The 22,254-nt window shown below is 44.6% G+C and overlaps 8 protein-coding genes across 8 annotated transcripts; 4 read left to right on the top strand and 4 right to left on the bottom strand.

Annotated features, from left to right (window-relative positions):
* Window positions 1-369: 369 nt before the first annotated feature.
* V865_007377 (uncharacterized protein) lies at window positions 370-2,722 on the top strand (the record flags this gene model as incomplete). Its single annotated transcript, XM_066231125.1, has 8 exons — window positions 370-406; window positions 477-551; window positions 640-802; window positions 1,012-1,068; window positions 1,144-1,414; window positions 1,491-1,659; window positions 1,741-1,753; window positions 1,843-2,722. The coding sequence occupies 8 exons, from the start codon at window positions 370-372 to the stop codon at window positions 2,720-2,722; spliced, it is 1,665 nt and encodes a 554-aa protein (XP_066087222.1).
* Window positions 2,723-3,624: 902 nt separating this feature from the next.
* On the bottom strand, window positions 3,625-6,963 carry V865_007376 (uncharacterized protein; the record flags this gene model as incomplete). Its single annotated transcript, XM_066231124.1, has 9 exons — window positions 3,625-4,314; window positions 4,382-4,556; window positions 4,634-4,944; window positions 5,006-5,421; window positions 5,475-5,634; window positions 5,695-6,159; window positions 6,213-6,280; window positions 6,334-6,757; window positions 6,814-6,963. The coding sequence occupies 9 exons, from the start codon at window positions 6,961-6,963 to the stop codon at window positions 3,625-3,627; spliced, it is 2,859 nt and encodes a 952-aa protein (XP_066087221.1).
* A 945-nt stretch (window positions 6,964-7,908) lies between these two features.
* V865_007375 (uncharacterized protein) lies at window positions 7,909-8,719 on the bottom strand (the record flags this gene model as incomplete). The annotated part of the gene is made up of 5 exons (XM_066231123.1): window positions 7,909-7,939; window positions 8,013-8,036; window positions 8,107-8,245; window positions 8,309-8,374; window positions 8,674-8,719. The coding sequence occupies 5 exons, from the start codon at window positions 8,717-8,719 to the stop codon at window positions 7,909-7,911; spliced, it is 306 nt and encodes a 101-aa protein (XP_066087220.1).
* A 931-nt stretch (window positions 8,720-9,650) lies between these two features.
* V865_007374 (uncharacterized protein) lies at window positions 9,651-12,130 on the bottom strand (the record flags this gene model as incomplete). The annotated part of the gene is made up of 8 exons (XM_066231122.1): window positions 9,651-9,859; window positions 9,923-10,785; window positions 10,871-10,883; window positions 10,952-11,108; window positions 11,204-11,540; window positions 11,612-11,668; window positions 11,737-11,792; window positions 11,846-12,130. The coding sequence occupies 8 exons, from the start codon at window positions 12,128-12,130 to the stop codon at window positions 9,651-9,653; spliced, it is 1,977 nt and encodes a 658-aa protein (XP_066087219.1).
* Window positions 12,131-12,595: 465 nt separating this feature from the next.
* V865_007373 (uncharacterized protein) lies at window positions 12,596-13,813 on the bottom strand (the record flags this gene model as incomplete). The annotated part of the gene is made up of 2 exons (XM_066231121.1): window positions 12,596-13,423; window positions 13,523-13,813. The coding sequence occupies 2 exons, from the start codon at window positions 13,811-13,813 to the stop codon at window positions 12,596-12,598; spliced, it is 1,119 nt and encodes a 372-aa protein (XP_066087218.1).
* Window positions 13,814-14,110: 297 nt separating this feature from the next.
* On the top strand, window positions 14,111-15,838 carry V865_007372 (uncharacterized protein; the record flags this gene model as incomplete). Its single annotated transcript, XM_066231120.1, has 5 exons — window positions 14,111-14,280; window positions 14,344-14,405; window positions 14,461-14,567; window positions 14,630-15,273; window positions 15,334-15,838. The coding sequence occupies 5 exons, from the start codon at window positions 14,111-14,113 to the stop codon at window positions 15,836-15,838; spliced, it is 1,488 nt and encodes a 495-aa protein (XP_066087217.1).
* A 711-nt stretch (window positions 15,839-16,549) lies between these two features.
* Window positions 16,550-19,448, top strand: V865_007371 (uncharacterized protein; the record flags this gene model as incomplete). Its single annotated transcript, XM_066231119.1, has 7 exons — window positions 16,550-16,963; window positions 17,035-17,536; window positions 17,604-17,770; window positions 17,825-18,126; window positions 18,208-18,506; window positions 18,590-18,838; window positions 18,907-19,448. The coding sequence occupies 7 exons, from the start codon at window positions 16,550-16,552 to the stop codon at window positions 19,446-19,448; spliced, it is 2,475 nt and encodes an 824-aa protein (XP_066087216.1).
* Window positions 19,449-20,086: 638 nt separating this feature from the next.
* V865_007370 (uncharacterized protein) lies at window positions 20,087-21,739 on the top strand (the record flags this gene model as incomplete). Its single annotated transcript, XM_066231118.1, has 8 exons — window positions 20,087-20,214; window positions 20,299-20,490; window positions 20,545-20,609; window positions 20,691-20,975; window positions 21,052-21,227; window positions 21,293-21,405; window positions 21,475-21,518; window positions 21,585-21,739. 8 exons carry the CDS (start codon window positions 20,087-20,089, stop codon window positions 21,737-21,739), a joined length of 1,158 nt encoding a protein of 385 aa, XP_066087215.1.
* Window positions 21,740-22,254: the final 515 nt, after the last annotated feature.

Raw genomic sequence — 22,254 nt, 5'->3', positions numbered from 1 at the left:
GAATCTGCCTCCAGATCAACTTCTCATCTCTTCTCGTGAACCCTGTATTGGTTTTCATCTATCTTTGAATTTTGGTCGTAAATGTATATGAGACCCATGTATATGGCTACTAAAGTACAGTCAATTGAATCTGTACCTACTTGTTTGAAGAGGTAGGCTGTTTCTTCAGTAGGTCTGTGCGTGATGCTGCAAGTACAGGTCCATGCGCACAGACTTTGAAGGTCCACATCATCGGGTACAGTACATACCTTGATCTTCCTCCTGTTTTTTGTCTTCCTTTTTCCTTTCTTCCTCCTAATCCTCGTTCTCTAAGACGTAAGATAAGTCACCTATTCACTTCATTGTTCACCTTCGACGCATATAGGCGAAATGGCAACAATAGTGAAAGAGAGGAATGTAGCTCAGTGTATGTATACAGCCTCACGCCACCGTGTTTGGCGGCAGGACATGATGATTGACCCATTTTAATCTTGCAGGTCAGACGAATAGGGGAGATGTAGACGCGATCAAACGATCAAGAGAAGAAGGAATTTCAGACGACAAATCAGAGCGTGAATCTAGCCAAGAAACTCAGCCCTACGGTCCGTCCATCTTTTCGAGATCCGCCTCCAAGCAAATTCGCTCCTTGCGTACCTGAAGATCCAGCTATTCAAGTACTTCATCAACTCTGCGCATTTGAGCAAGTTCTATACGAGGTGATAGCGGAGAAGGATGGTTTGAAGATATCACCCATCAAAGCTAGTCTGAGAGTCGAGCTGGACTTTGACGACATCATCAAGCCGTTTCTAGTAAAGGTATGTGCGTTTGTGTTTCACCAACCTGATAGGAGGTTATACATCAGCATTCGTTCATGTATCCCAATGACTGATAAGACTTCTGCGCACAGTATAATCGTACATGAGATCAAGGCATGATATCGGAATGTATCAGCGAGATGTCCGTATCTTGTCCGATCGTTTCAAGCAGTGCTACCAGGAAACGGCTGACTGATCAATCTGGCTGATACTATAGTACCGACACCCAACTCAAGAAGAAAGATAACATCGTACCCGAGCATTGGTTGAAATTGTAAGTTTACCATTGCTGCAATGCCAGACGATTGATATCAGACATTAGACACCTTACTGATGCTTTGAGATTCAGGATCGAGAAGAGCTTCCTTTCATTCGTATCGATTGGCTCTCTGCATCTTCAATCCTGTCCTGAAATCGAGGGTCAGATTGGTCTATATCAGCAAAATGCCCTCCCCACCGAAACCCTTCGTCTGAAGGACTTACAATTCGTCGTCTTCTCCTTCCCTGAGGAGATCGACGACATTTCCGAAGCTGAATTCGAAGAAGGTTTGACATTTGAGCATGAAGTCGATGGGAGAGAAATCACTCTGATAGGTTTAGGACCAGCAAGAACTATCAATGTGGGTACCTTACAGAGCCTTACCAAGATCACCAATGATTTTGAGCTAATTTGAAATATACTCTCTACAATTACAGCACTCTTGCGAGCCTAATGTGTATTGGGAGTTGGAAACGGAGACACTTGACTACTTGCCAGATGGTTCTTTACCTAATATCGGATTTACATGTCTCCCTATAGATAGGGTTGAAGGAAAGTTCATTGACCGTGGACAGCAACTCACTGCTTTTTATAGTGACTACTTTGGTGAGTGATCATGTACCTGATACATTATCGGAATTGTCCCGATGACGCCTCAAGGCTGACAAGAATCCACCGTCATTATAGCTGAGAATCTTTGGTAGGTATGTTTCCCCTACTGTCTCTTTCAGATATACAGTACTGGCTCTCGCTGACTGATGGGCTACATACATCCGTGGTTTCGAATAGTGATTGCAAATATCCTACCTATCATCAGCAAGGCAAACGAGCAGACTCGAGCAGTGATTCAGAATACGAGCCTGAAGATTCAGAGGACGAGACGAAATCAAATACAAATCCCTTTATAAGGTTGAAAACCAAAAGTAAAATTCAAGTCAAGCGAAGATCGCCACGCCTACCTGCATGCAAGAAAGTCGCAGGTCATTCAGCTCGAATGACACAGATAATTCTCCCTCACAAAGCCACACGAGTGACTGGAAAATGTATCAGTAATGACATATGTTCAGCAGGTAAACCACCTGCAATTCAGCCTTCTCTGTCCTCGATGCACCCGATGAAGCAGCTCAGTCGTCCAGTCAAGCGCAAGCTCCCTTCGGATGAATTCACCATGGCGAATTCAGACCAGCAGAAGCCGAAAGCTAGTAAAGCTGAGACTACGAGCTTAAATTCGAATCACAACCAAGTCAATCAACAGTCATCCAAACCCGCTGTTCAAGAAAATGCCAACAAGAATTGCGACCTTACTCGATCATCTCTCTCATTCCATAAGACCTCTCCTCCCGGTACGACTCAGGATTCTCACTTACCTGAATCTAAAAGTACAGAGATTAGCCCACTTCGAGATGCCTTCGATCTTTTCTCGAATATCTCAGAAGAACAATATCCAATTACCTCAACTTCGATCCCGATGTCAAATGCAACTCCACTCCTTCAAACGTTTCTGAACAGTCAAAAGATCGTGATGAATCAGCAGGAACTGTTCAAGGCTCAATTGAAAAATCCCAAGGTCACGGAAGCGATGATTAGGAAGACTCAAGGTATGTTGGCAAGGTATCAGGATACTCAAGATAGATTGCGTAAGATGCTGTGGGGTGAAAGACTCAATTGAGTCGACAATCGTGGATAGAAGTGTACGGTATCCATCAGTCTCAGCTGCGCAGTAATTCACATACAAACAATCCGAACGTCACACTCTGTACAGTATCATCAAGTAGACCACCCTGTGTAAAGATTTATATGGAATTACCTATCTGTGTACGAATGTATATTGTAAATATTGTAAATAGCTCTATAAACTTTTAACAGCGACACGTACACATCACCTCCCATAAATAATATGTTAGTTCACAGTATAATCCTGCAGTACATGCATGTGCAACAATGCACAGATCGATCGTTTTATGTCGGTCACTCTTATACACATCCAAATGCATACAGATTTCACAAATCCAACCAATCTCAGATCTCAACTACAAGTTTGTCGATTAGACAAATAAAAGTGATTTCATATTATCTAGGATAAAAAGAACTTTTTTCAACAGATCTTCCACAATCCACCAACCAACCAACCAATCAATCAAACTACTGTATCTATTTCCTTTTTTACATTGACAAACAACAAAGTACTTCCTCCTTCCTCTCTATATATAAGTCGATTCTTGACCCAATGGTAATCCACAGTAGATAAGTTTCTATAAAAGTCAAAACCAAATAAAATACTAACAAAACAAAGACAAAACAATTATCACTTCGTTTCGATTTCCAATTATGCAGGGTTATAAGTTGTATTTTATGAATATACAATATAAAGGAAATAAGATAGGTCTTTAAAAACAACATATTTATCAAACCAGATCAAATCAAATCAGATCAAACGAGAGAAAGTCTGAAAATATAGAAATGTGATAAAGCCCTTTCGAAAAGTAAAAAAAAGAAGATATATATGCAGATAAAGGAGAAACATTCGATAAGTATGTAGAAAAGTCCTTTCAGTCATGTGATAGGGTCACTCTACATCATTGGAGGAGCGTTGTGGTAAGGAACGAATGGTTGACCTTGTTGATCTTGCCAATTTCCAGCTGGTACACCTGCACCTCCAACAAGGCCTTCTTCAGGGAGGATCACTTCTGCACCGTTGGTTTCGGCTGAGGGAGGTGGTTGCCCTTGTATACCAGGATGAGGACCGTGGGGGTGAGGGTGTCCACCAGGTCCATCTTGCAGGTGCCAGTTGGGTGCGGGTCCACCGGTAGGTCCTCGAAGATGTAACCATGGTTGACCATCTGGTCCAGGAGCATGGTAGCTCATTCCAGTATGAGTAGGTCCCATTTGAGGTGGAGGTGGTCCACCTGGTCCTCCTCTTTCACCACCGTGGAAATGCGCTTGTCCAGGATGCATGTGTCCTCCACCGTATTGCATGAAAGGTCCACCGCCACCGTAGATATCAGTCAAAGCGTTGACATGTTGTAATTGAGGACGACCGATGTGTCCTCGGTTGGATCCATGATAACCACCTCGTCCGTAGCCTCGTCCACCACCGCCACCACCACCACCACCACCACCACCGCCGCCGCCGCCGCCGTAACCATTGCCTTGGCCGTAAGGGTTGAATGAGGCGTCTTCTCGAGCGAGTTTGGACTGGATTCGTTTGCCGTATGGGGTGTTTCGGATAGATGGGAGGATGGGTCGGATGAGTTCGACAAGCTATTCGAGATCACCCATCAGTACACGAACAATCGAAGATGAATTTTGCAACAAGCACCAAACTCACAAGCATTCTTTGGCCGATGTCACAGTAATCCAAGATAGTTTGAATGACATAATTTCCGTAACTGTCTCTGAGTAACTTCTCAAGACGAGATCGGTTGAGACATTCTCCTACTAATCCTTTTCGAACTTCTGGATCGGCAACTCGAACACATTTCTCGACGACGTTGGAGGAGAACCTAAGAGGGGAACAGATGGTCAGCCCATTGAGCCTCGACTTGCGTGACCAATCCCTACAGACAGGACTCAGACTTACTTCTGTACAGACAAAGAGCAGACATTACCGATGAATGTTCGGATCAATGGTTCAGAGAATCTAGCATCGTTGAGATCCAGGATATATTGGATAACGTAGTTACCGAAAGGATCTTGTACCAAGTAGAGCGAGTTGAAGATGATCTCAGTGACCAGTTGCATTCTTTGTGCTGGTGAGGCGTGATCGATTGATCGTTGAAGCACACAACAACCGTGTCGATGAGTTGCAACTTCGATCAAATTAGCAGCAATAGCATTGTAAATGAACTGGTTGTCTTCGGGGATAAGCTTGTTAAGGCATTTTTGGATCACCTGATCAAGCGAAAGATATGTCAGTTCCTGAACACCCCCTTTCGAGAATATGAACACTTACGTGGTTCCCATTCAAATCCTTGATCAGCGCCACGACGTTCAGACTCAAAGCCATGATCAAAGTTCTGATCTGTTTAGCTTGTCTAGGTTGAGCGAGGAAGTCAACCATCTTCTGGACTGCTCTCGTTCCATGCATGTTGAGAGAGATACCGACGAGGTCATTGGCCACCGAGTCGATGATGGCAGATCGTTGTTCTTCCGTAGAGTACTCAAGCAACTTTTGACAGAGGTAGTTACCGAAAGGATCAGTCATGAGTTCGGGGAAGTGACCGTATGTCTCGTTGAAGATCATATCTCTATGTTTCGGATCACCGTCTTCCAATTTCTTCTGCAAGTATCTACATCCATGTTGATCCTTACAAAGAGGAAGAAGCTCTCCTTGGATGTCTTCAATTCGGACACCGGTGAATCGGTTAACTACGATGTTCGGAATCAGCATTGAACGCGATCCAGCAGATTCGGTCACTCACACTCTCTGTCTTGATCAGCTCGCTTGTTCTTCAAACCGATAGATCCCCCTGGGTAGAGTGCTCCGGAACCATAACCATCGTCATCAAAGCCGTAAGGGTCGTACGCGGTCTGAGGGTTGAATCCACCAGAAGGAGGGAACGCATTGTAGGCGTCATAGGGCTGGTTAAGATAAAGATGTCAACATAAATCAAGATTGTTTCATGAGACAGAGTTACTCACTCGTCCAGCTTCGTTCATGGAGAAACCTCCACCAACTTTTCCGAAAGCTCTCGCCAAATCAGGGTTGGAGAAACCTCTTTGAGCATGACTCAATCCTTCACCAGCGTTCTCTTGTGGACCAGGAGCTCGCTTGGCACCGCTGATACTGTTGAAGCCGAAAGGAGTAGCTGGGACGGATTTGCTGGGCATGGCAGGAAGACTGGCGATAGAATCTGCCATTCCGGTGGGGGAGGTCTTTCTGCTTCCAAGGATAGGATCTCGACCGTCATCACTCATGAGACCTTGTCCGGGGAGGGGCGAGGTCATTCCTCGAGCAGTGGTGGTGTTGGCGGTAGCTGGGACAGCGGAGAATTGGGGCCATTCAGAAGTCTTTAGGGAAGTTTCGAAAGGTCGAGAACCGAATGCACGAGGTGGTGTTTGCGATAAAGGAGCGAGATCAAGGGCAGCAGAGGCGGTGGAAAGACGCTAGTGTCAGGTCAGGAGATTTCGTCGAGCAGATGGGGGAAATGGTAACTTACCTTGTTGTCTGACTTGGGAATGCCAGGGAATGGATCATCATCACCCATTTGAAGGTATTTGACGGAACCTGATTTATACGATCAGCTTACAAATTTGCCCAATGTCAAAAGCTGTACTCACTTTGAGCACCCTCGGCATCAACATCATCATCTTCCGTCCAATCTCTTCTTCCTGCGTCAGCCATGACGCTCAAGCTCAACTTCTCCATCCCGAAAGTACCCCCGTAAGTGCTAGTTCTTCTACTTCCAGGCATGCTCTTGGCGCCGTTGAGACCTTCTCTTTCTCTTCCTGGCGGACCGATAGGAGCTGGGGCTTCTTTGTTGTCGGGAACAGAAGCGGCGGTACCGTGAGGTAATCTACCGGGAGGAGTGGTGGGTGCAGAGGCAGCTTCGCCAGCGGGGGTATTCCCGTTGAGCAATTGACGTTCTTCAGCAAGTTGAGAAGCTTCGAGTTCCTGCATCTGCTGTTCGAACCTAGCCCGTTGAGCATGTCTTTGTCGTTCGTGCTCAAGTCTCTTAGCCTCGAGTTTATCAGCGTGTTGGGCCTATATGGTAGAGATTTAGCTGTCCACATCGATACGTCTTTCTCATCCCGACTCACCGAATCAGCAAGATCTAAAGCGTCATGGCCGTTTGGTAACTTCCCATTAACCGCATCCAGCTTGTTCAACTCTGGGTCAGATTGAGTAGCAGCGACATTGAGCCTTGTCGTAGGGGCAGTAGGGCTGAGAGAGGTGGTATCGGTAGTCATTTCTTTCTATATCTGGGCTATTTCGGATTAACAAAGCTACAACAGAAATCGACCAGTTTCTCTATCAGCATTGCACTCTTATCATGTATAACCGACATACATTTGATATCTTGATAATCCTAAGAGACGATGTTCGAATTGAATGACGTTTTCTTCTTTATCAACTTTGAAAGGAGGTTGATTGGTATTTTGAAAATTCTGTTATGGGGTCATACAGCGAATTTAGGAAGTATCGTTCATTTGACAATGGGAAGTAGGCAGAATGATATATGTTTCGTTTCCGTTTGATGGTGCAAGATGATAAGGGAGATTATTGAGGATAAAATGTCAATGTCAGCGATTGGTAGATATCCATGCATGCAATGTTTTCTCGGCTGTGAGTTGGATGGGGATGAGATGAGGACTAACATGAAATTTCCGTTTAAACTCTTCTTCAAAGTCTTTACGAAATTTCTTTTTTTTTCTTTTGGATTTACAAGACTTGATCTATCCGAGATTCGAAAACAAGTCGAGTCGAACTGAGATGCGATACTAGTACAAGAGAGTACAACTTGCAATGCTATGTTAAGATATTGTGATGATACCTCTATGAATCGTGAAAAAAGTCAAAAAGTTGCTGGTGAACATGAATAATTTGGTGGATGGATATAAATGTCGTTTACGAGAGAATAGTAACACCATGTGGCATTTTGGAGTACTCGTTTGGGAGGGTGAATTCTCATCCACTCATAAAACGCCGATTTAAAGTTCCACCTCACGATCAGTGGCATCCTTCATCGGAGCAGCATATCTCAACAAATGCAACCAAACGATGTTGCAGGACAGACAAAAGCAGACAGATGGACACGATGCAATCAGAAAATAGCAATGCCATCACGTCATGGATACAAATCCCCCTATGAAAAGCGACCGTCCTTCCATCCATCTGCCCAATTCCTCGTTCAGCTAATATGGGAAACGATCCATCTTAGTTGTTCTGTAAAAATGGAAATCAGTCAGTATATCATGTATCATTGTCACAAGGCGACGAGGGTATCAGCACTACTAACCTTGACGAAACCGATTTGCTTGGACTATGTAATGAATGAGACATCAGTATACGTCCTTGCAGCGATTACCTTGTTCAAGGTGAACTAAACTCACCTTCTCTCGGAAACATTGTCTGCACATGTCAAGACCCCTATTTGATCGCAAACACCAACACAGTCAGTTACATATCCAATCTCCTCGATATCGTTCTTTGACGGATAATCTCGCCATGAATCGTCAAACGTACCATTTTCTGCGATTACGAATATTCAAATCAGTATCTACCACTTCATCAGGTACGATCAACCAAACTCACCTGATGAGACCAGCTTGGTGAGCACAGACTCGACATTGTCGAGAACCTTTACCGTAGTTTCTGGGTCTATATTCGTGAAGGAGATAGTCAGTCGAGCTGTTCTTCAAATATCCAATTCCAATCCAATTTCTCCAACATCGATCATTCCATCTTCGCTTCTCATGCTTGATCTCGATCTTCCAAGCCCTTGCTCCGTCCATTACTTCTTGTCGAGATCCTTATCTCTCGATTGATCTTCCTTCACTATTGTAGATATCTCAATCCTGTTCCTTTCTACCATACACTGCTCACTGATATCCCATGTATACTGATTTTCCACTCTCCATAGTCCATTTTGATCTTCAATAATAAAACCACCAACTCACCGGGAGAACCAAACGTTAGAGTGAGCCCTACAATGCAAAATAACATCAGTATCTCCTCTGAACTCGGCGCATAAGACTAGCGTTGCAACTCACATATTGAATATCTATTTTTTGGTTGACTTGAATAAGTCGTTTTTCTTGAGGTCCTACTCAGCAGACACAATATCAGTATACATCCTTAATTATGTGCATTTCTCTTCTGGGCGCTGGGTCTACAATCCACCCGAACAGCAATTCCTTTCTACTATCTCATATATTAGATATCAAACATTCATTGTTTCGAGCCTTTCTTCTTCTTCTTCTTCTTCTCTCTCTCTTTTCCTGTTTCCTGCCTATAGGCCTAGCGATATGGGCTCGAACGTACTCACTTGATGGATAGGTGGGGTTGGCGTCAAACGAAGGTTGATGTTATCTATCGAAGGATGAATAAACCTTTAATTCACCATGCTGACGAAAAACCTCGAAATTGGATCAATCAGACGCAGTGGACCAAATTTGATACCGTTCGTCAACTTTCGTTAATCGAAATTACCGAATAACGCCGACTGTCACCTTCGCGTGTGGCACTTCGCATTCACGATTCCCTTTTGTTTGTGCATTGCATCTTGCGTTCATGAATGTGCATCAATTCAAGTTGATGAGTTACATATACGTTATTAAGTAATTAAGTAAAACTACCACTTGCGCAAATCAGGTGATACAGTATACTACATATATCTCAACATGGATAACAGATCAAGTGATACTCCAGGCATCGACATCCCAGCATGTAACATATAGCAATGTACATTCTCACAACATATCAATCGTACCAATCCAGCTCGAGACAATAGCTAGCATGTTGGGCAAATTCAGATACGATCGAAGGTTTCGCTTCGACTCCCAGAGGTGAGGTATCTTAAAAAGGAGCATATATCAGTCACGACCATTCACGTAAAACAATGAACACATAAATGAACATGTTAAGTGGCTGGAAGTTACCTTTTCCATCTCATGTTATCCCTTTTATACCTTTGATCATCCTTATTGAAGCCTCTTACTACCGTCTCGAGTCTTTTCCAATGAAAGTTCACTTTCCTGATCTCTCGTCTACACTTCTCAACCTCTTTTCCTGTCACTTTGAGATGAGTCGAGTTATTCGGAGGAGGAGGCCTGACAAAATCAGGTACTTTACGGAATATAGATTCTGAAGGGGCATAATGGATCAGTATCGCTTATATTTCCAATCAATTGCTCGTTTATAACTTACCTGTGGATTCATCTTCTGTATCTGGCTCTATCACCATAGTCCCATTACCATTTTCAATCAAAGTAGGATTTTTGGTGACAAGCTTCACAAATTGGATTTCTTCTTCTTCGTCTATAGCGATATTGCTAACCAATGGGTTTACCGATACAACTGTATCAGAGAACCGATGAGTTGCCAAGCTGGAAAGCCTTCTCTTCAATATCGCTTGCCATTCGTCTTTGTCGATCAATTCTAGTCCATTCATTTCACTCCCATCTTCTTCCTCTCTTGCTAAATCTAGATCCTTGATCTCATTTTCTCCATCATCTTCATCTTCGTCGTCCACAGTGACTATCAAGCGTCCATCACCTACTGTACCATCATCCAGTCTGACGTCCGGTGAAGTACCACCATCCGACAACTTATCATCGAAGTCGACCTCAATCGGATTATCCCAACTACTACCCTTGATTCCTAACCCTTCAACGAGAGATCGAACGTGTGTTGGCCGTTCGAGGATCACTTCTGCTTCCGTGGGTATAGAATGTATTTGCCCAAAGACATCTTCATTAATATCTGCAAGATCTGATTCTGGCGATAATACAGTTCGAAGTCGTTTCGCAACCGGCGGTGAGATAGATCTTGGAGAATCCAAATCTTCATTATCATCTGGATCAGCATAAAATTTCTTTGAGGCGGGATCGCCGACGGTAGTTCCCTGCTTGGTTGATTCTTTGCATCGGGGTTGACTGCTGAGCGATGTAGGTGTAAGAGGATTAGTGGAGAATGGGGTGTGCACTTGGGATATATTGGAACGGGTAGATGAGGGCGGTGTAGGTGGTGGATCCGGACCAGGGGGATGATACACTCGACTTTGACATCGACTATCATGTGATAAGAAGTATTAATTGTTGATTTATCAGAATTAGTACTCTGTAATCACTCCTATCCGGTTAGTGAATAACTCACCATTCGTTTCTAGCTAATGGATCAATCCCACTACTATTTCAGCTCGGCATTACAGTATCGAGAGATTCTAGGAGTACTGACCGAAATTTTTGGAATAAAACGCAAATAATTGTTCCCCGACAACCAATTTCTTCTTCCTATTGAAGTACCCAATTAAACATCCTACATCTTGCAAACCAGTATGGAAATTCATTTTATCCCTTGGGAATCGCCAACACACATTTTCGCTGCATCTATGCTGACGTTTTCGAGAGCCCAATGTCAGCTCAGGCGTGGTAGATACAGTACATATCTTTTACTGTCGAGCAACAGAGAGGTGGAGAGTGGACTCACGTTGACGACTCTGGGCATACCCAGACCTATACAAGTAATTTCCCTCTCACCATGCCATTCCTCAAACATCAATTGATCGTTGAATCCCAGGTCCACTGGATCATCAATCTCTGATGGAAAAGAGATGAGAATGAATTCTATTCCACTAACCGATATATCACCTTTATGTTTACCAGAAGTATAATTTGGTACTTTCCTTTTCCTGGTCTTCGTCGATGTAAGAGATTGGATAGGTGGGATGGGTTTGGCGAATAAACCTGCTTGATGATTTAATTCTGGGACGGAACGAAGGTGGATTTGGATGTTAGATAGTGCTGAGAGGAAATTATGCTCGATCCTACATTTGTACATATGTCAATCTTAGTGAAGATTTCGCATGTACCCATCCAGGGAGATACTTGAACTTACTTGTCAAGCCAGTATTCTGGGATAAGGTTTTCCGGCAGGACTCTTTGATAGTTCGTACTATATCCATGAAGTGAATCATTCAGCTTTCCGATCTCCTTTTCCTTTTTGCGTGTCCGCGAACTCACATCGTTTTGATCATCCTTTGCAACACCTGCATGTCATCCTCCCTCTTAGCTAATAGCTACTAGGAGTGTTAGTATCTGTATGATCAGTGTATAGTATGAGCACACTCACTCCGGTCTGAGGATTGACGAACAACCCCTTCCTATCATAGTATAACCCCTCAGTCGCTTTCACGGGCGGTTTCTCCAACCTATCCAATACAGCGAAGAACTCGTGAAACACATGTTCGTGAGCACATATCTGGTGCAATACTTGAACGTTATGTTCGATCGATTCTTGGCCAGGTGGGGTCGTTGCCGAAGATATGTTTCTTTTCCTTTTGGAAGTCGAGGAGGAAGAGCAGGAGGAAGAGGAAGAGGAAGATGGGGTGAGAGGGATGATGGTAGTCTGTGACATTGGGGTTTATTTTGAGTTTATTGTATCAGCAGATGAGAGTAAGCATTTTATAAGCAAATTAGTAAGTTCGTATGTAGATCAGAATTAGATGTAAAGCAAAGAAGAAGGAAGGAAAGAGGATGGATTGATTCCATAAGTTATTTCATGGAGAGAACGACTGATCAGATCTCATTTTTGGGATAAACCACTAGTCCACTACAATTCAGGTACCATCCATCTTATCAGTCCAGCGGTAAAACGTAAACAACAGATCATTACCGCGCACGAGCCTGCCTTTGGAGATCCGTCACTGAAACACATTGCCGGTCCGAGGTCTGTGCGGGACTGGATTACCATCTGTAGAGGTCAAGTCGTGATGATGGGTGATTGTGTCTCGAGCGAGTCGAAGAGAGAGGAATATAGTCGATCCATTCATTCCTCATTGTTCGTGTCTACCGGTCAAACCGAAGAGGTAGCATCATTCCGTCAAAACCCAAAGATATCATCCATAGCATCTTTCTTCTTCTTCTTCTTCTTTTTAGGTTTCTCCAATTTCTCATCCACTCCTGAAATTTCGATCTTCTTCTTCTTTTGCGGTTCATTCGAATGTTGCGGCAGACCTTTCTCCTTCACTCTGGGTGACTGAGCATGGGACGAGATCGTATCGAATATTAAATCAAGGTCAAGATCATGTGATCGTTTTTTCTGTTTCTTGGGTATATCTTCCTTTCTCCCATCTTTCGTTGGATCATTGTCGTCGGGCACATTGACAGATATTGTGGTGTCAGAGAGACGAGAGGGATTATATCCATCATCTTCCCTTAGTTCAGGCTGAGCTGATATCAGAGGTGACTGAGATCGTGAAGACAAACCAGTCGGCTGTTCGATCTGAGGCGAGGTTCCATTGAATTGTCTGTTATTTGACTTTGATACAGGTGACTGACGTCGAGAAGTCAAAGGAGAATTTTCTTGTAATCTAGGTGTTATTGAGGGTCTTTGGATCCTTTCTCCCAGTTCAATCCCATGTATACCCATCTCATTGCCATTTCTAGTATCATTCAAAACCACCTCCCCAATCCTATCTCCTTGTTCATCAACATCAACATTCATCAACTTCTTTTTCTTCTGATGCTTCAATTGACCACCATGTTGAATCACTGAATCTATATCCATTCCCAGGCCACTTGCGATATTCATGCTCATCGTGAATAACCTAGAGTAGATAGCCAATACGCTAGCTTGAAGAGGTAAGAAGTGATGTAATTCGATTATTTGGGATGTAAAGCGTTGGGCGGTAAATAGTGATTTAACCATCTGCGAGAGGATCCAAAACGAATTAGCATCTACTTGCGAATGGAGCGGCGAATCTGGATGAAACCAATTCCTAAGAGGGACGATGAACGAGAAACATACACGATATATCAATCGTTCTCCTGTTAACCTTCTCGTCTCCCATCCACTCTCATCCGTGTGAACGCTCGATGTCTCCCTCACATATTTGAGCAGTATCCTTCCGATCCTTAACACCTCGTGCATCCTCCTCAAGAACAGCTGCGTACGATGTTGATCCCTCGCTCTGAGGAGTAGCGTCTGGAGAAATGATAACTCCGTGGACAAGTGAGAAGCGATCGAAGGGTGGACATGCAGCCTGTTCAGGGGATTCGAAGGACCCCCTGAAGAAGGGGTACTGATGGGCGATGACATTGATGGTGTCCTGGTGTTATACAAGCATGTTGACGATGGTCCCAATTGCTAAAGTAGAGAGAGAGAGAGAGACTTGCAAGATGAGATCGACGTTTGGAAAATATTGACGTCTGCATGTTTCCGACGGAACCAGGGTGGGGGACCTTCGTATGCTCATCGTACGAGAAAACAAATCTTGAAAGGACGTGCATTTGTTTACGCGCATCGAAAATAATTCAGAAATTGATTTTGATTTTATTTCTGCTTTCTTTTCTTGCTTCTTTCATCGTATCTTTACTACGGCAATCACTCGGCAAGATGGCAGTGACCATGGACGGACCCTCGTCCAACCTCAGAAAGAGAAAGTCCAATGGAAATCTCAACTCTGATAACATCCTCAACGGGAAATCAACCGCCTTGTTGAAGATCAATGCCATGCCTACCGAACATGGACAGGAGATGGATAAGAAACTGGATGAACATCAATCGTGAGTGTCAGCTGTCAGGGTAGGGAAATGTGTCAGCTGCTGATGCACACTGCCATGGTGTAGATACGAATTCGGTGGTCCCGTAGGTGTCACAGCCATGATGGTCGGATTCCCTCTTCTCATGTGTGAGTTGAAGGGCAACAGGATAAACAAAAACATATACTAAGACCGAGCCGCTAGACTACCTCTGGATCTGTCTGTGGTTCTACCGAGGTAAATTCGTATACCCTACCTCAGTAGACGACATCCGACCATTCCTCAATAAGATGGGTCAACACATCTACGAGGTGAGCCCGACATCCATCCTCGGCAAACTGACCGACTCAGCTGACGAGCTGTAATTCAATAGGGTGCATACCCTACTAAATTCGCATGGGTGACTTACTGTGGTCTCACTGCTATTCAACTCATCTTCGCTCAATTCATGCCTGGTCTCACTCAAAATGGTCTTCCAGTCCCTTCATTAGGTTACAAAGCCCTTCCCTACCAGTGCAACGCTCTTTACTCATGGTACGCTACCCTACTTCTTGCTTATGGTCTACACAAGACTGGTATCTACCGATTACCATGGATCATCGAAAACTACGGTCCGATCATGACTGTCGCACTGATCGTCTCTTTCTCTGTATCTATCCTTATCGACGTTTGCGGACGACTTTTCCACTATGGTGGTAAACCCATGCGACTGTCTGGTAACGTCATTTACGACCATTTCATGGGTATCACCCTTAACCCCCGACTTGGTCGGATCGACCTGAAGATGTTCGCTGAGGTTAGAGTGCCATGGGTGTTGTTGTTCTTGATCTCCCTCTCTGGTGTGGTCAAGCAGTACGAAGAGCTCGGTAGAGTATCATACAATATGTGGCATATGCTTTTGGCGACTGGTCTATACATCAACGCATGTGCCAAAGGCGAACATATGATTCCTCAAACTTGGGATATGTTCCATGAGAAATTTGGATGGATGTTGATCTTCTGGAATATGGCTGGGGTGTAAGTAAATCCATTCTCTTCCGACAACTGTTGTGAAGTTGAGCTGACGAACGCACTTAGCCCATTCACTTACTGCTATCCTGTCATCTACATGGCGCGAGCCCCTCCATCCACCTATGAATTCCCATTATGGGGTAACATCGCGATGTTCGTCACCCTCGTTACATTCTATTACATCTTCGATTGTTCTATGGCTCAAAAATCCAACTTCAAGATGCATCAACAAGGTGAACACAACCCTCGAAAGGCTTTCCCTGTACTGTACGGATCTGATCTCAAGAACCCAACTTACATCCAGACTAAACACGGTAACAAGCTTCTAACTGGAGGTCTCTGGAGATACGCCAGAAAGATCAATTATACTGCCGATTGGATTCAGGCTTGTACGTGGGGATTGACAGCTGGATTCAATACTCCCATCACGATGTTTTATCCGATCTTCTTCTTGGCTGTGTTGACGCATAGATGTGGAAGGGATTTCGCCAAATGTTCGGTCAAATATGGTGAAGATTGGGATGAGTATTGTAAGGTGGTCAGATGGAAGTTTATCCCTTATATCTATTAGATAATGGGTCATCTGGACAACAGTGCTGAGTGATCGGACAGACTGGATGGGAAGTTGTGGGGAGAAATGGTTCGGCTTAGTTCATCAAGAGGGCAAAGGACAATCAATAGCTAGAAGTAGAAACTAGAATATACAGTTATATATAGTAGGATATACAGATATAACCTTGACGAAAGATGGACCATTTCATGTCAATCGAATCGGGCACCTACCCGCACCTATTCACTATAGCCTTTTGCTTGGTCGCTGTCAATGAATAATCACACGAATTCGTCCTGCTCTAGCGCCTTGTCACGACACAGAAGTCCTTATTGGGCTTATGTGTCAAAGTCAAAGGCATCCCGCTTGTGAGATCATGTATCCTGTCTGGGTTGTGCATGCTGAGCGATAGACTTGGACCTGGACTGACAATGGCATGCTTAGTTGAAGGATCCCCGTTCATTTGATTCGGTGCCATTTCCTAATCCATCCATACCACCAGTACAGTACTCGTAGTAATTTGGCGCGTCAAAGGGGGTGTCCGTTATTCGAAAATTAGAAAAACAGAAAGGACGCGTAAAAACAAACCAAACTTCATCTCTTTGTACTCTCTTGGCATACATACAATACACATACAGACCCATCTTATCCTACTATCATCGCTGCACAGTATTTATTGATCTGCGCTCACTTTCCATCACTTCACATTGGTGAGATAACCAGCTGTTCACGATGCCTCGACACCCTATCGCATTCTCCTTACCATCCCCCATCCCCTCTTTACCAGTCTCACCTCGCCCAGACCCTTCCCCACTCCAGCAAACCATCTCCAACACCCTTTCTTCCACCGATTATGACCTCGTATCGCTACCACTTACAAACACAGCATGGCAGGATAGGTGGGAACGACTGTGTCTGAGACCAGTGGAGGAAGACGAGGATCTCACGCCTGACCAACTGGCAGAGCGAGACAGGGAGAGGGAGAAGGTCGACCTAGAAGCTGATGTCTGGAGGAGAGATGGTGGGTTGAAGAGAGATGAGGTGAACGTTAGTAGATTAGAGGAATCTCAGGCTGTCATCACGACAGCTGCGGAATGGTTGGAACTGGATAGTCCAGATGAAGGTATAAGATTTGATTCGGAAATTGTAAGTTGATCTTCTCATCACCCGACAATGCATTGTATATTGTGTACTGATCAGTCTGCCATGTTGTATAGGCTCTCCGATCAGAGATGGCCCAAGCTCTATACCTCTCTCTACCAGTCCTTATCATTCCCGCTCCATCATTGATAAATCGAGCTTTCTTACCTTCGTACGCACGAGCGATATCCAACCTATTGCAAATGGGGGGATCATCAGCTTTCACCCAAATATCAATTCGTATACCCATCTCAGATCCTGTCGAACTCATCACTCAAGGTCCTGCCCCGTCTCTTCCTCAAAATACCACTACCACACCTACAGGTAACAAACATAAACGAATTAGCAGTCTATCGACGAGACCTACCTCGATGCACCAGGCTCAATTGAATCAAATGATCAATCAGGCCAATAACCCAAGTTCAACTAGTAATCCTCAGAACCTCAGGATAGCCTCAGGCGCCAGCTCGACCATGTCCACCAAGAGTTCAGCAGCTATAACGGGCGATCCAAGCTCGACTTGGGAGATGTGGGATTGTATTAGGACACTGTGTGGATATCATCCTAGGTTATCAGTTAGTGAGTGGATTTCGCATATCTGAGTTTGGTCTGACCGTACTGAGCGAGTCTGACTATCCTGTGTTAGCTCTTGACCTTACGAACCCTCTGCCGCCTAGTGTGGGAGCATTGGCGAGATGGACAGCCGAACCAGTCAAATATATCTGGCTACCTGCCGGGTCCTTCATCCCTAACGCTAAAGGATATCCAGTCTTAAGTAAAGCTTGTCAGGCGTTTCTGAGGGGTATGAGCAAGGTACGTTCTTTCCTTGTTGTCTTACTCTCAACATGGACTTGACGATGGATGTAGCAAAACCCGACATACGTTTTACACGGTACGACCATGCAAAAACATACAGCTGGCGGACCCACCGCATATCTCCAATACGTTCGACATATCACTTCTCAACCTCCCGCTCCTAATGGCCTGCCGCCCTCAGCGGACGAGTTCACATCGGGATATGCGGACTATCTTCAAGCTCCCTTACAACCCCTCATGGATGATCTAGGTAGCGCGACCTACGATATCTTCGAGAGAGATCCGGTCAAATATAGGCAGTATGAGGAAGCTATCACTTTGGCGTTGAGTGATTTGCCGGCGGGTCAGACTCAGTGAGTGTTCACCGTCCCTTGGTCTTCATGCTGTCCTTCTAGTGCATTCCTGGAAACGTAGGCTGATGATCATCCTCGCAGCGTGGTGACAGTCGTCGGAGCAGGCAGAGGTCCACTCGTTGCATGTACATTACGAGCGCTATCTCGGGCAGATAGGCAGGCCAACGTCTACGCAGTGGAGAAAAACCCCAACGCATTCATCACGCTGCAAGAGCGCAAAGCTATCGAATGGGGAGATCAAGTTGAGATCTTCTTTGGCGATATGAGGAATGTCGATGTACCGGAGAAATGCGATATAATGGTTTCTGAATTATTGGGATCTTTCGGTGATAATGAATTGAGTCCTGAATGTTTAGATGGTGCTATGAGATTTTTGAAACGTGAGTGATGACATTCAAGAGCTGCTTTCGTCATGTTTCGATTCAAGGTGTTATCGCTTATGCTTATATGATTTCATGCTCAGCTACCGGGATCTCCATTCCCACTTCTTATACAGCCCATGTCGCACCTATATCGTCGTCAAAGCTCTTCCATGACGTCCACCAACCGTCCCGTCCAGCTGGCGCAACCGAAACTCCATATGTGGTCATGATGTCTCAAGTGAATCTGATCTCTGGAGACGGAGGTGGTGTATCTGGAAGATGCGGAGAGAAAGTACAGCAGTGTTGGCAGTTTGAACATCCTAGAAGGGATCTGATATTGGATTCAAGCGGTGAGTCTCTCGCACTGGTATTCAGTATACCTTCTCGAGAGGAGCTCATATAAGTGATTGAACCGCAGGATCCCCTCTGACCAATACGCACAACACGCGATCATCCCGACATATCTTCCACATCCCTCACGCAGCTACATTACACGGTCTAGCAGGTTATTTCGAAGCTCATCTGTACTCTAATGTGGGATTATCCATTCATCCAGATAACGCCCATCGAGTTTCACCCGATATGTTCTCCTGGTTCCCATTATATTTCCCACTCAAGGAAGCTTTATATCTACCCTCTGGATCGGAGCTAGAAGTGAACCTATGGAGGTTATGCGATTCGAGAGGAAGGAAAATATGGTACGAATGGTCGGTCGAATCGTACCTGTCCGTATCGCAGAATATACCTACCTCGGCTGGTCTGACACCCAATGGTTCAAGACACGTTTCTTCCTCTGGTGGATTAGGTGGACAACCTTCCCCATTGATGGACGCGCCATTCTCACCTGGATTTAGCAGTTCGAATAGCGCCTCGACACATATAGGAGAGTTGAATAGGATCAAAATTGGTCAGACAAGTTTACATAATCCTGCGGGTGTGCATTCGTGGGTCGGACTGTAACTCGAGTTATATACAGTGGAAGGAAGTAAGGTGGGTGATTGAAGTGAATGTGAGTGGGGTTTGTGAACGGAATGGCGAAGCTGTTAGAAGGAATGTACAATATACGGAATACTATGGCAACACAGATTATGCATGGACAGTTTGGTCTTGCTTACTGACCTTACTTTAACACCTGATTGATATGGCCGAACTGTTCTTGGCAGCAGCGTACATGTGATGTAGGAGGCTTCAGCTCGGGAACACTAATCACGCTCTTCTCCGTCAATTCATTATCTGATTAACGCACGTTTCAACCATACCATTTCTTTAGCCGTTCCTGAGAATATATCGGTGCTTGGCAGACTGGATTGATGACTTGACCCAAAGTTGCTGAAGATCATGAACTACAGAAGCATGACAGGCTAGATAGCTTTCAGCAATATGCTCCGATGAGCTGATGAACGTGTTGACTTACCTCGTTCACTTAAAGGTTTAATCAACTCGTCTTGTATCGACATCTACACACGTTTTAGTGACTTGCGTTCACGAGTACTGATCCTTTTTCGAAATCTCTTCGTATATAAGGCCCGAACCGAATAGAGGACCAGGACGAGGATGAGGGATCACCCACCCCAAAAAACCACAACGGACAAAGCAAGATGCGATCCATCGCCGTGCTCTCCCTCTTCCTTGGTGTAATCTCCGCTTCTCCCATGAAGCGTTGGGCTTACTCAAAGTACTTTGATCTACAAGGACACAGGGGTGGTCGAGGTGAGACTATCGAGAAGTGAGCTATCTACATACCGCACTCACTCTTTGTAGACTGCGATGAGAAAGTATGTGCTGATATTGGGAACATATCGTTCTGTAGTACCCTACCATCATTCGCATGGGGCTTGATCAATGGCGTTACCACCCTCGAAATGGATCTTGGTCTCACGAAAGATGGTCATCTGATCGTGTGGCACGATGAGAATATAGATCCTACTAAGTGTATAGATACGGGTGCAGTCGAGGAGGGAGACCCGATGTATCCTTATGTAGGGAAATATATCGCTAATTTGTAAGTCAGTCAACTTTGTTGTTTGAGGATATTGTATCGCTAATAGACTTGTAGAACTTTGTCACAGGTCAAGACCCTTGATTGTGGTTCTTTGAGATTGGACGGCTTCCCATTACAAGGTAAATATGCTTTCGTCAATGTGCTGCCATTCACTCGAGATGGCAATAAACAATGCTGATCTGATCATATTTTATGGGTAGAGCTTTATGCTGGTACCAAGTTATCGACCCTTTCCGAGATGTTCGATTTCGTCTCTTGTGCGACGGACGAACAAGTACTATTCAACATTGAAACTAAGGTTGATGGCGATTATCACAACTTGACTCGAAGTGCTGAAGATTTCGTTAAAGCCATTGGAGACATTTATGCTCAGTATAATATCTGGGATAGGGTAACACATCAGTCTTTCGAATGGTCGGCTTTGGTGTTGTCGAAAGAGTTGTATCCTCAATTGAGGACTTCAGCTTTGTTTGATGATTCTACCAGTGAGTGTTCTTTCACTGTAGCTGTCTTTACTCTCTTTGCCGGAATTGAGCGGTTGGGTTGATATGCTATTTTCAGTCTACAAACAATTGCCCAACGGGAGTGGCGGTAATCTCACTACACACGGTACAGGCCCTTCGAATTGGCTGGCCGGTCTCGATATAGATACTTTCCCTGGTGATACCATTGCAGAAAGAGTGGTCAGGGCTGCTGCCTCAATCAATGCCGACTTGATCTCACCCTCAGTCACTGCTGTATGTTCCTATCCTAATGGGTTAAACGGTTTCTTGACCTAGCTGATGTGAGGTGGACGATTTAGGGCGCTTCGTTGGCTGTTGATCCTGCTGAAGAAGGTTGGATCGGATTCGTCAATAAGACAATGGTCGATACGGCTCATTCATTGGGTTTACAAGTCAAACCATGGACCGCTAAGTGAGTATGAGATCACTTATTGTACAAGAACAACGAGTGATCTTTGCTTACTATCATGACGCAATGTAGCCGAAAGAACCTCTTTGAATATCTCTTCGATATTGGAGTAGACGGTGAGTCTGCGTGACATTCTTCATTATACCTAGCAGGTCGACTAAATCGGCTGATGCGGATCATAGGTATAATCACCGACTATCCCCATGAGCTCCGTCGATTACTGGAGCATAAAGGTACCTACCCTCTCGCTCCCTTGGGAGAGGTCGATAGGATCATGGGCTGTTTGGCTAAACACAATCAGCACACTGAGACCAAAGGTGATGGTAAAGGTTACTAAGCTGAATGTTGGCATCTATAACCCTAAAAGGGAAAAAAACCATGGTAATAGAAAAAAGATGCTCCGATAGCTGACAAGGTAAGACTAGTACAGTATAATAATGCATCACCAGTACGCTATCTCGGAAGGACCTTGATCTTGACTCATCTTTCTCTGGCTATAGACTGTATGGGATCAGTGCCAGACTAAGATGAAGTCTAGAAGACATGTCGATAATCTGACAAGCTCCGATGATCGTCTGATCGGATCAAGTCCGGAAGAAGTCGCTTCCTTAGAAGCAAGAAGGGCTCTTCACTCACTCCTTTTTACCGCGAGCGATACAATACAGTAAATATAGGAGAATTGTCTATTCGTTATCATTCCTGATACATGATACTCGTTTTGCAAATCCCTATATGCTCATCCTTTCATGAAGGACAAAAGGGGTAAGACTGTGTGTACTATTCGATACAAATCACAATTGCTAATTTGATAATCATGGGGTCGACACATGTTCGGGTCGTTCTCCTCTACTA

This window comes from Kwoniella europaea, chromosome 2, assembly GCF_036810445.1.
Source record: "Kwoniella europaea PYCC6329 chromosome 2, complete sequence".
NCBI classification, from domain to species: Eukaryota; Fungi; Basidiomycota; class Tremellomycetes; order Tremellales; family Cryptococcaceae; genus Kwoniella; species Kwoniella europaea.
This window is presented reverse-complemented; position numbering and strand designations above follow the sequence as displayed.